The 12,759-nt window shown below is 36.8% G+C and overlaps 1 protein-coding gene across 4 annotated transcripts in view; it reads right to left on the reverse strand.

The window, feature by feature from the left end:
* The window catches only part of LOC140140146 (carboxyl-terminal PDZ ligand of neuronal nitric oxide synthase protein-like), a 372,750-nt gene that overhangs the window by 118,410 nt on the left and 241,581 nt on the right, over positions 1–12,759 (reverse strand). For all 4 annotated transcript variants that reach the window (XM_072162003.1, XM_072162001.1, XM_072162002.1 and 1 more), the window contains exon 4: positions 963–1,058. In XM_072162003.1, the coding sequence (XP_072018104.1) occupies positions 963–1,058 (96 nt within the window). The remainder of the gene's footprint in view (positions 1–962; positions 1,059–12,759) is intronic.

Genomic DNA, 12,759 nt, shown 5'->3' on the forward strand with positions numbered 1-12,759 from the left:
TGAAGATGATTTTTTTTAAGTACGCCCATGGCTCAAATGTTTTACAACTGCCTCCAAATATCCATCGTCCTGTAACATTTTAAGGAAACATAGTTATAGGTCTGAGATTTTATCTTGCAGCATTATTGCAACATTGACTACTTTTACCTTAACATTTGTAAGTTGCATTCAACAGTCTGGCCTAAATTTCTTTTGCAAAAAAACCCACAAAAAACAAAAACAAGATGGTTAAGAATTCTTTTTGTCATTTTTAGGCCAGGGATGGTGCAAGGGGCTGCACATTGGGCGATTCCAGTTGAAATCCATACACCATGTACCACCTATGGAAGATAACCCCAGTTGAAATTCACACCCCTGTGTAGAAGATTAAGATCATGTCTTCCGTAGGGGTGTGTATGGATTGCAACTTGAATAGCCTGTAGATACAAAGGCTGCATTGCATACTTTTTATCAATATTAATAATCACATAAAAATATGGCAAAAAATTAAAATGATGATTTCAAAACTGAGTTAAAGAACTTGTTACAGGTCGATAGTCTGAAAGATCATATGTCCGAAAACCTAATAATTTAGTTATAAACCCTGCTTCTTACCTTAACCCTAAACTTCACCCTAACCCTAGCCTATAACCCAATCCTAACTCTAAACATAAGACTCTATTCCTAACTCTGACCCTACCCTAGCCTAACCCTATCATAATGCAAACCCTAATGCTACAACCCTAACCCCAACCTAAAAACCCTAAACCCCAACTTGAACCCTTTTCAGACTAATGAGCCTTGACTAATGGGCAGTTCTAAATAAAAAATCATGTTTAATTGAGAAAAAAAGTAAGAAATAAGTAACTTAGATTATAGAACATGTAACATTATAAATTCAATATCAACAAAATATAACTCAATGCAGCCTTTTGGATACTAGTATACCATGATTTGCACCTGGATTCTGTGATTATATTTACCTTTTTCTTCTTTTTCCTGAGACACACTTTGATGCCATCCACTGATATGATGAGGTTGACTTTCTTCTTCTTGATTGCTTTAGCTTTGAATTCATACTGCAATAGAAAAACAAACAAATACCAACATCAATGCTGTAAACAAACAGGCATAATTATGAACAACATTTGAACCTAAAGGGTCATACAGACTCTGAATATTCAACGTTCGATATTCTTTCAACAAGTATTCCTTATACTCAATTCACTTTTATCTTATGAATGTGTGTTTAAAATCAAATATGTTATGTTGTGTCTGGTGGAAATATATTATTGATTTTACATCATCAAATCATTCATTAGAAGTTAAACATTACTGGGAAATAGAATGGGAATAGAGGTTATCCACTTCACTCATGTGTGACTTCTAACAAAAGGCACTGGTTCCCGTAGTATTCCTTATTCAAACTAATTCAATGCACGACCTCAGAGTTAGCTGCATGACTTTGGCAGGCTATTTTGAAACAGTCATGGTTGCACATGCAGGTACTTCTTTAGAATGTCCTAAACAAGGTATAGCAGTCGTTGATAGGATATGCAGCTTATAGAACATGGATAACCTCTATAACAAAGACATGTTGTATCAAATATTCTACATCCACGAAAAGTCTGTAGCGGCCCTTATACCTATATATTTCTATCTTACACCCTTCTCCAATGTCCCTCTGTGCAATTGGCTATAGCTTTGATTTGAATCTAGCATGTACTGTGGACTGTGGACTTGTTTTTTAAACATTTATGTGCGCTTTCCATGATTTCACCATCTTGTCACAAATTTAATGACCAGCTAGCTGCCGCCAGATCTAAAGACGGCCGTAGCCTCTCAAAAAATGCGAGTCCAGTTGAATAGTTTTATGAATTCAATTTAATATTTGTTCACACTGGTCAACTGATGTAAAAAAAAAAAATTCTTCATGAAAAAACACAGGACTTCATGGGGTACCTCTGTCAAAGTTACTCAAATTAATATCTCAATACTAATATTTCACATACACACATGTTGACTCTTATGAAAGGTTCATGTCTCTTAATAAACCTGGCAAAAAGGTTTCTTAAGTGGAAATAATGACTAGCATTTCAATTACGAATATGAATGGTGCATTTGCAATTTCCAATATATATAGCAGAGTGACAAACAAAGATATAATTTCAAATATAGAACCCCAAGATGCAACACATTGATGACAAGAATTATATTGCAACACATTGATGGCAAGAATTATATTGAGCATTTACACAAAATCCCTGTACATTTGCTGCATAGGCATAATTCCTGGGGGATGGGGGAATAAATCCCCTCAATATTTTGATAAGGGGGAGGGGATGGTCCATACAATCATGCCCCCCGCCCCAAATGCTGATGCCTGTATGTGGGTTTCTGACTAAATTAACCTCATACCGTAAAACCCCGTCTACAAGCATTAATATACCAATACAATTGATCGGTCTTAAAATAATACTTGTTTGTATGTGCTTGGATCCGTAATTTATCTGCTCAAACTCCATAATGGCGACTGGATTAATGTAGCTTTCATCAGAAGCACACTATATGCTTGTAGACGGGTTTTACGGTATTTGGCCATTAACCCCAGACAGAAATAACTTTAAACTTAAAGGCCCATTCAGCGATTTGCTCATCCGGACGATCGTAAAAATCATCAAAATTCAGATTTTGGTACCTTTGTAATTGGCATAGATGTGCTAACATAGCCTGCTAGTGGTTCGGTCGAAAGCCGCGTATTTTAGACAAAATAAAGCATTTGCATGATTCTGGACTTTTGATACTGACAGTACAAAAGTCCGACTCGAGATCGAAAGAAGCTCACTCTCCATCGCACTAACACGCGTTGCTATGTATTGTTTCTACTACTTATTACATCAGTAGCTACTATTTTAAACAAAATACACAATTTTTACTGTTTTTCATATTTGAATTGACCGTTAGTTTGCCTCGGTGACCTTTAATTGCTTATTTTGTTTTCTACTACAAAAATTAAGCGTCTGTATTAAATCAATTTAGACTCTACTTCCCCCGTGTTAGAAACACTGGACTAGGAAGTTGTTCCAGTCGATTGGTGGCGCACTGTACTGAAAATCTCGATTTTCTCGAGTCGATCTGAGTTGAAGTAGAAAACCTTTCTAAAACTTCTGTTTTTGACTAATTTGTCGATGTATTCAGGGAAAAGTGGTTTAATGAAATTCTGTAGACTTATTCTTTATTTCTAAGCAACTCTGACAAATTTCCATTTTTTTTTAATGTTCCTGTGAAATCACTGAAAGGGCCTTTAAGTATGAATTGCCCGGGCTAATTACGTCTCTGTCAGATATTCAAACAGACATTCATAAGCAACATGTTGCCACAATACATAATGGCCACATTGGCTTGCTATATGTGCACTCTTAAAACAGCCTGGTCAATTTGACCCGCAAGTGGTCAACTATGCACCTTACACCTAAATTGTGGTCAAATTTTAATGTCAATTCCAAAGTTGAGGTGACCAAACTCACATGTACATGTAAGCACTGCAGTTTAAAAACTTTGCCTGGGTGCCTTCTAATATAATGAATTGTAGCTCACCTGCTTCAACAACTGTTGCAAATCAAATTCTATCTAATTTTCTGCAACAAAACTATAAAAGAAGCTTTTTAGCAGAATAAATTCATACTACACAGCTATCAGAAAATGGTGAAAGTGTGCATTTAAAGTTCAGGTAAATTCCTGCGCAATAACCAGAGATAAATCAAGACACCTGTGCCTGTATAATCATACATATCACAGTCATATGATCACGTTTCAAGTTTAATAAGAAGAAAATTTAATTTCCAGGAGGATCTGATGCTATCCTCTTACAGAAGTTTGAAGAAAGAAAACAGACTTTGTGATGAAACTGAATCTCTATTTATACTGAGGTACTCATTTCTGCATATTTTATACACTGAGCAACCTGAATAGACTATTCCAGTTGAAATCCTTACACCCTATGGAAGACATGGCCTTCCAAACAGGGAGTGTGAATTACCTGAATGGGTGACTCCATTTGAAATTAACACTCCCCAAGTGGAAGATTAAGGTCGCATCTTCCAGGGTGTAAGGATTTCAGATAGAACAGCGCAATGTCAGTCAATTAAGTCAGGGATGTGAGAGACAAGTACGGTCCAAACTCATGTAAAAATGCAACTAAATGCACAATATATTTAAGCATCATATATAAAACGCTTTTTGATTTTCATAGTCACGATGATCATGGAATACATTTAAATAAATTTAACAGGATATATAATATTGTAGTATCACATATCTGAATGTTTGTCTCACTTCCTGTACATTGTGCCTGACAGGTTCATTATTTTCTGCATTTTCTTTTTCAGTTGTCAAAAAAAAGTTGCTGTATAACAGGTTAGAGTTTTGAGTTTCTATCAAAATACCAGTTCGTTGTTGGCCTGTGATGGTCAACTATCCCTAAGGACCGCTATCTCTAAGGTCCCAATCTCTACGGCTCGCTATCACTAACATGTAAATCCAAAGCTAAATTGTTTGCTTTTTCTAATACAGAAAGGGTTTGCTATACCTAAAAAGCAGTCTGCTACTCAAAATGTGAACACGACTTAAAAGTCGTGTTCACATTTTGAGTTACACCCGGCATAAACTTACGCTAACATTGATCAAAATTCCACAAATATTTTCCCTACTCCTACCGTGTGTCCACACCTAGCCTACTCCTAGCACTACGCCAACTAATTCCACCAAGTATTCACTTCTGGTCGGCGTAAACATTGGCTACCACTTCCGGTGTTTCTGTGACCTTTAACAACCACGCGATATGTAATTTCTTAGTTTAGACCAACAAAAGGTCAAATTTACTCCGGGTGCCAGACGTAATCTGCGTTTACATTGCAACTTACGCCTGGCGGAAGTTACACCCAGCTCGCTACTCCTGACTTTTGTCAGGAGTAAATTGTCGGACGTACGCCTGGCGGAACTTACGCTGACCATCGTTCACATTGCACCTACTCCTGGCAGCACCTACCGCTACTCCTAGCAACTTGCGCCGACCAAGTTCCGCCGGGCGTACGTCCGACAATGTGAACACGACTTTAGTAGGTTCAATATCACTAATTAGGAATAAGGTTCGCTAGATTTAAGATTCGATATCACTAATTTTAAATAAGGTTGACTATCACTAATTTCAAATAAGGTACACTCTCTCTAATTTTAATTCAGGTTCGCCATTTCTAATTTTAAATAAGATTCGCTATCTCTAGCGAATAGCGAACCTTTATATTTGAAATTTTAGATCACCAACTTTACTTAGTATTTGAGATTAGAGATTAAGCGAACCTTATATGAAATTAGTGATATCATACCTTAGAAGTAAAAAACCTTTTTTGTAACATCAAACTTCAGGAATAAATGACCTTTTTTGTAATAAGTGATAGCAAACCTTACAGATGGCGAACCTTATAATCATATAGTGGTCCTTAGCGATAGCAAGTTCTTAGTTACCAATTACCATTAGTCTTATACAGGGTGTCCCAGAATGATCTATAACAGGAAAGATGGATTTTTTAGGTATGAAGGGCATGTTGAATGGTCATATTGTTTTGCATTTTAAGTTCTACATATACTTAGCTTCCTCAGATTTTTTAGATTTTAAAAATTGGACGTTTCTAGTAGAAGTTATAGAAGATTGCGTAAAAATGGTGAATTCTATGTTTTGACAACTCAACCTATTTTGAAAATCTGTAACATTACTAACAGTTCAGCACAAAGTTATTCGGAAAAAGTTATGCAGGTATTTTAGTTGTGCCCTGTTCATATTTCCACTAAATAGCCGATATCTATCACTTATTTATGACGTTACGAAGCAATCATTATATGGAATTAAGGATTTGTGGCCTAATCCCATTTTCTCTTTGGCGGTAGATTTAAATACAGTTATTGTGGTGTGAGGTCCATGCCATTTGAAATGCTTGCAGAGATCGAACTGGTTGTGGTACAGAAAAGACGGCTCCTCAATTTACTGTACAGCAGCGTGGATTTCTTTCAAAAACTTACTGGCAAACCGGCAGCTATGTTGAGACGTAAAGAAGATTCATTAGACGAAAGTGTATAACGTAAAGAAGTTTGACGAGCATGGAACTGTCAGGAATCGGCAGAGTGAAGACTGTAAGAACTAGAGCGAACACTGCAGCTGTCCGGCAAGCTTTAAGGCGCAACCCCAACAGTAGTTGTCGTCGAAATGTTGTGCCAAACATCCCACGTTCTTCATTTAATCGTACAGCCATTTTTCAAAGGTATGCAAGTCGTTTTTCATCGATTTTACATTATTGCATGCCACGCCAAAACAAATAAAGGTAGCGTGCTGAAATTAACAGAATAAGTAGGAGACATGTCCAACATTATAATGCTGGTATCAAAAATAGATACACTGCCCGTCTTCTATTTTTAGTTATTTTTGCAAACACGGTACAAATCATTCTGGGACACCCTGTATTTTAAATTTTGAAATAAAATGACAGTATATCCCTTTAAGAAAGAAGTTCTGAAGTTATAATGTGGCAAGTTAATGATATTTAATACACACATGCATGCACACAAATCATGATACCCCCAATACCCCCAACCCCTCAAGATTTTGTCAGTTTGTGTAATCTATAGCCCAGAGTAACATGTCCAGTCAAGTATCAGACTATCAGGTATCTTGCGGTCAGCAATGGTCAGTGTTTATCCTCTTGAGGTCAATGGATGCACAGAGTGATGTCCAGCAGTGTAGACAACTGGTTGACATCCTACTCACATAATGCTCTACTGTCTGTTCAATTAGCTTAGATTCTTGAATTTTTAAGATATTTGAAAAAATACAAAATTGCGGTCAAAGTCATCAAAGAAAAGTGTTAGCACAGCCTTAGACCTAACGTGATTTATACTTTTCAAATTCTAAAGTTCAATTTAAAACCCCATTTCTTTTCAATTTTGGTCTTTTCCATAATATTTTCAAAACAAGCCGTGAGAACGTCGGGTACCATAAACTTTTTGAATCAATCCATTTAGAGCAATGGGGACGCCTTGACGACGATATGTCACAATGCGCTGGGGAGTATTTATTCGACCTTCCGCATCAAGAATTGTCCAGCAAAATAGCTATATTTGTCAGTAGGCCTATTTCAGATTTGTGTTGAAATCCTACTGTTGAAACATTACCTTATTATTTATGAACTACATGTAAGTTTTCTAAAATAGACCAGCTTATATAAATACATGCCTTGCGTATTTATTTATTTATTTATTTATTTATTTATTTATTTATTTATTTATTTACTTATTTATTTATTTATTTATTTATTTATTTATTTCCTTTGCGAATTTATTTTGCGAATGGATCTGAGAAGGTGTAGGCATTTAGGCCTATTATAAAACTACACATTTATTTTCAATTAGTTATTTCGTTTTGTTTGTTGAATACGAACTATGAGAAGGACAAAAGAACTTTTGTACAAGAAAATATTATTCAAAATAATCAGGTTACAGAAAGCAATTTTTTTTAAGTCACTGTATCTGAAAATGTCAAGCGAATGCTGATTCTTGGGAAGGAATGATGGTATTAAACAAAACTCAATTTACATTGTAAACCAGTTGAAATAAGATGGAAAAAATGTTTAGGAAAAATAATGCTCAGAATAATGTTATGCATAAAAGCGTAATCGCGCCATATAATTTCGTGTAACAAAGACCGGTGGACCATCATCACCTATAGAACCTATCCAATAACCGGAACGGTATAACAATAGAGGCCCTGCATCATTTTATCGACTGGCTCCAAACAAATGATTTGAACCGGTGTCCTTCACCGTAGTTATGGCGGAGTGCAGTTCATTCAATCAAATGTTGTCATCAACCTATTTGATCGTAGTGCAGGGTTATGTGTGTGAGACGAACTGTCACGGTAGATTGCAATCATGCTTTTGTTGAATGCATTTGAGTAGTCCGCCATATTTACGGGATGATACGTCACATGCAAGGCCTCTATTGAAATGACAGGACAGATTGGTGAACAGGTTGTTTTGCTATATTGGATAGGGTCTATGCCCTAAGTTGAGAATGGACCGTCCCCACTCGATTTGTAAAAAGGTCATGAACCCTTTGGGTGGACCCAAGTAACTGCCTAAAATGAGGCAAAATTGCCCGCAAAATTGAAAAGAAATCGTGTTTTAAATTGAACTTGGGAATTTGAAAAGTATAAATCACGTTGGGTCTAAGGCTGTGCTAACACTTTTCTTTGATGACTTTGGCAGCATTTTTTTATTTTTTCAAATATCTTAAAAATTCAAGAATCTAAGCTAATTGAACAGACAGTAGGATAGGAAAGTCTTTGTATATGTATGGCCAGTATCAGCACAGTAAAAAAGCTTGACACAGGCGGCGAGTGGCATGATCGAGCCGGCAACTGGTGAAACCGCCCGGCCATATGGCATTTTCCATATACTTGTTTAGTTTTGTGGGGTTCATTATCGAACCCCAACGGTTTTAGCTTGTATTTATATTATTTACTAACATAGGCCTATTTGTTTGTGATATTTCAAGCATTTTTAAACGCTTAAAAATTTTTTCAAAATAATCCCATTCAATTACACGGTTGACGATGGAAATTTAATGAATTTAGAGAATGCACGGCACATACCACCTGGCTCGGCATAACTATGTAGTGTATTGAGTCAAATTTCCAGGTGGGGTTTGGGGTGGAGCAAAATTAAAAGTTAAATCCTTCCCAAGCCTTTCGGCCCATTGGGCGGTGCCTATCTCCGTTTCATAACCCTAGGCCACATGTCTGCAAGCAGAAAAGCTACAGCAGGGGGTTAGTCCACTGGTAGCCATGTGTTTAACTTTCCCACACTCCATTCTTTCAATGCCGAACGCCTAGCAAGAAGGCAGTAGGTACCATTTTTAAAGCCTTTGGTATGGTCCGGCCAGGATTCGAACCTGCGACCTTCCGATCGTGAGGCGGACTCTCTAACCACTAGGTCACCACGCCGATGAATGTGAATCAATTGCATGGAAACCAGTGGTGGAACTAGAGGGCAGCTACCTCACCGCGCGGGGTGCTGGCCGACATGATATTTGAGATTTGTTAGCCTTTTTTGATAATTTTTGAAAATTTCCCTCAGATTTGTCCCTTGTCATGAAAGTCTCACCCCAGAAAATTCCTGATGAAAAATTGTAGTTTTACACCAATTTGGCTTTTATAGTTCAGACCAGTTTTGATCTAAAATGGACTGTGATGCACAGTGCAATTTTTGGCAATCGATTAGAATACCCTGCCACAATGTTTTCAATGCAATTCATTTAAAGAACAATGCACAGACATGAAGAATGAATGTTTACTGTTTAGTAAACCATCCAGTAACATCTTCCCAGACATAATAATTACTTCAAGGGAAAATATTTGCCTTCAATTTTATTCATGGAAACTGCTTTGGCTTAGCTTTTTACACCTATAAAATGTCTTCATATCCTTAATCATATCCACAAAATGTAGGACACCCCAGATATCCTTCCTAGTACATATTGATTGATGGAAATACAAGACAGAGACATGAAGCTCTACGGTAACTGCAAACCTGTGCAGCTTTGGTTGGTCAAATTATGCACCTTATGGCTGGAAGGCATGGCGGATAGTGTAACACAATGTTATGATGAACTATAGAAGCAGAGTTAACATTTCACCTCATCTATACTCTGATCCGTATAAAAATACCTTTAAAATGTCTGCAAATCACTAATCATATCCACAAAATTTCCTTCCCATTGATTGACGGAAATTCAAGACACAGAGGAAGCTCTACTGTAACCACAAACCTGTACATTTTTGGTTGGTCAAATAATTACTATGCACCTTTATATGGCTCGAAGGTATGAAGGATAGTGTAACACAATGTTATGATGAACTACAGGAACATGTCATCTATACTCAGATCAGTACAAAATAGGAAGAATTTATTTGCACCTAAAAATCTAACCTGTAATGTGTGCATCCATCTGTAGACCGCTTTGAAGTCCTTTTTTGAACAACAATTCACATCAGCTATGCTTTCCATAACATACAACATACAACACATCCCCAGTGAAAGCTCTGCGCAAAGAACATCCGCAGTTTTCAGGAGAGCGGTTCTCATCCTGAACTTCATTTTAAGATGAGTTGATTGAAGTAGAAGACTAATCATCCAAGGGCATTCACAAATGAAGAGAAGTGTTTTCTCTATATAAGATGCATACACAATTTAATATCATTCCAAAATCTCAATGTCTTGCTTATTTACCATTGATCAAACTATAGGTAAAGTATAACCCGCTATCATTTGAAAGTAGTTTTTCTAGGAAATTTTAAACCTCTTCTGCGATATAAAGCCGATTTTGTTTTCACTAGCATTAGCTTGACTGAAAATGGCTGTTGGACATCCGTACATAGATGTTAAAACCTGATATAGGACGTAAGCTTCTGGCATCTTGAAAAACCAGTTAGAATTGATCCAACCTAAAATGACATCAAAGTCACTTTATAAGCTTATATGTCTGAAACCAATCAATCTTGAATAGTGAGCAACCCAACTGTATAGATGTATTAAATTCCAATCTTATAGATTTAAATTTCAAATATATTAGTTTAAAATCTAAAATCAAATTTCTCACTAACAAATCCTGGCAAACAAGATATAGATGGTGCGGACATGCCTTTATCGGGCTGTGCACAAGATTATAGGATATATAACATGTTGTACTGCAGATACTCTGTGCCCACCATCATGTCGTCCGGATTTAACCTAACTGTCTGCCCCTGTGTTTCATTTGAAAGTATATTTTCAGTAAATTTTACACAAAATCTGTAAGAACGGGTTTTTTTTTCATTTGAAAGAATAGTTTGAGTAAATTTGACACCAAATCTGCAATAAGAATCTTTATTTTTATTTTTTATTTCTTGCAAAATTTTGTTTACAAAAATGTGGTTAATTTGTTTACAAAAAAGTGATTAATTGAACATTCCTAGGTGTTTATTCTCACAGGTATGTATCTAGAAACACCATTTTGAAGCAATCCAACGTAATATCACGTAATTCCCAGCTAAGCAGTTGTATAAGCTTTCGTACCATTACGTCATTATGGCATCCGCAGCTGAAGTGTTTATATAAGCTTATATATCTTACACCCAACCACAATGTAATACCTCAGGTCATGAGAGAATACAGGAAAAGAATACTAAGCATATTTGTTCTAACAAGACAAGGGCAGCAATCCCATGAGAACTGCCTGCTGATTGGTTACAAGATTACCATTATGATTTATTGAGCCAATCAGCAACATGGTAAGAATGGTGGTAGGACTGGAGAGGCTTTACACCCCATAAGTACTACCTGCTGATTGGTCACAAGATTACCATTATGATTCATTGAGCCAATCAGCAACATGGTAAGAATGGTGGTAGGACTGGAGAGGCTTTACACCCCATAAGTACTACCTGCTGATTGGTTACAAGATTACCATTATGATTCATTGAGCCATTCAGCAACATGGTAAGAATGGTGGTAGGACTGGAGAGGCTTTACACCCCATAAGTACTACCTGCTGATTGGTCACAAGATTACCATTATGATTCATTGAGCCAATCAGCAACATGGTAAGAATGGTGGTAGGACTGGAGAGGCTTTACACCCCATAAGTACTACCTGCTGATTGGTCACAAGATTACCATTATGATTCATTGAGCCATTCAGCAACATGGTAAGAATGGTGGTAGGACTGGAGAGGCTTTACACCCCATAAGTACTACCTGCTGATTGGTCACAAGATTACCATTATGATTCATTGAGCCATTCAGCAACATGGCAAGAACAATTAACCAATCAGAAGTGCTTTTACAAGCGACAGCAGTTCTCTGGGATTAAACCATCCGGCGTAATTTTACGTCATTATAACGTCATCCACAGCTAATTCGGTTATATAAGCTTATAATGTCCGAAACCCTTCTATTATGTACACCTTAAATGTCATATAAGAATTTAACAACAAAATAGATACTTTGAATTCTCTCGGTTGGGGATGGGGTTGTTCCATCCAGTGCACTTAACCATTTCTCATGTCTGTCAAAGGGCCAGGACACCCTCATGAAATCCTTATTGGCTTGTACAGGGCCTTTCCGTATCTGCATAGAAAATACAAATTTGCTTTTCCTTTTGTAATTATTGGGAGTTTATTCCGCTGATCAAACTTTTGGAATTGTTTCGTCAAGAGATATTTATTTTATGACATGTTTTGTGATTTCCCACATTGAGTAAAACATGTCCGAAAGCGCAAGATTGAACAGCCGAAGAAACCACCAAATGGGATGAAGTGATCTATCGCGAGTAACGTCATGTCGACCGACAGAATGTTTGTTCTAATACCACTGCTTTTCTTACTTTACTGATTGGTTAATTACATGATATAATCACCTTGAGTGACCAATCAAAATGGAGCTAGCTTACATCTCTGAAAAATTTTAAGCTTAACATCATCCCACCCTACTTTTCATTCTTACCATCTCTGATTGGCTCAATATAGGATACAAGCCTTTTTGTAACCAATCAGAACAGTTCTTAGATGCTGATCATTTGGCAGGTAGTACTTATAAGGTTAAAAAGGTATTTTGAGTCCATCCAGATCTAATATTACGCAGCTCTAGAGGCAGCAACTCCACAGCGAAGTGGTTTTCACTTGAAACCGAACAAGGTG

This window comes from Amphiura filiformis, chromosome 18 (genome assembly GCF_039555335.1).
Source record: "Amphiura filiformis chromosome 18, Afil_fr2py, whole genome shotgun sequence".
Classification (NCBI taxonomy): Eukaryota; Metazoa; Echinodermata; class Ophiuroidea; order Amphilepidida; family Amphiuridae; genus Amphiura; species Amphiura filiformis.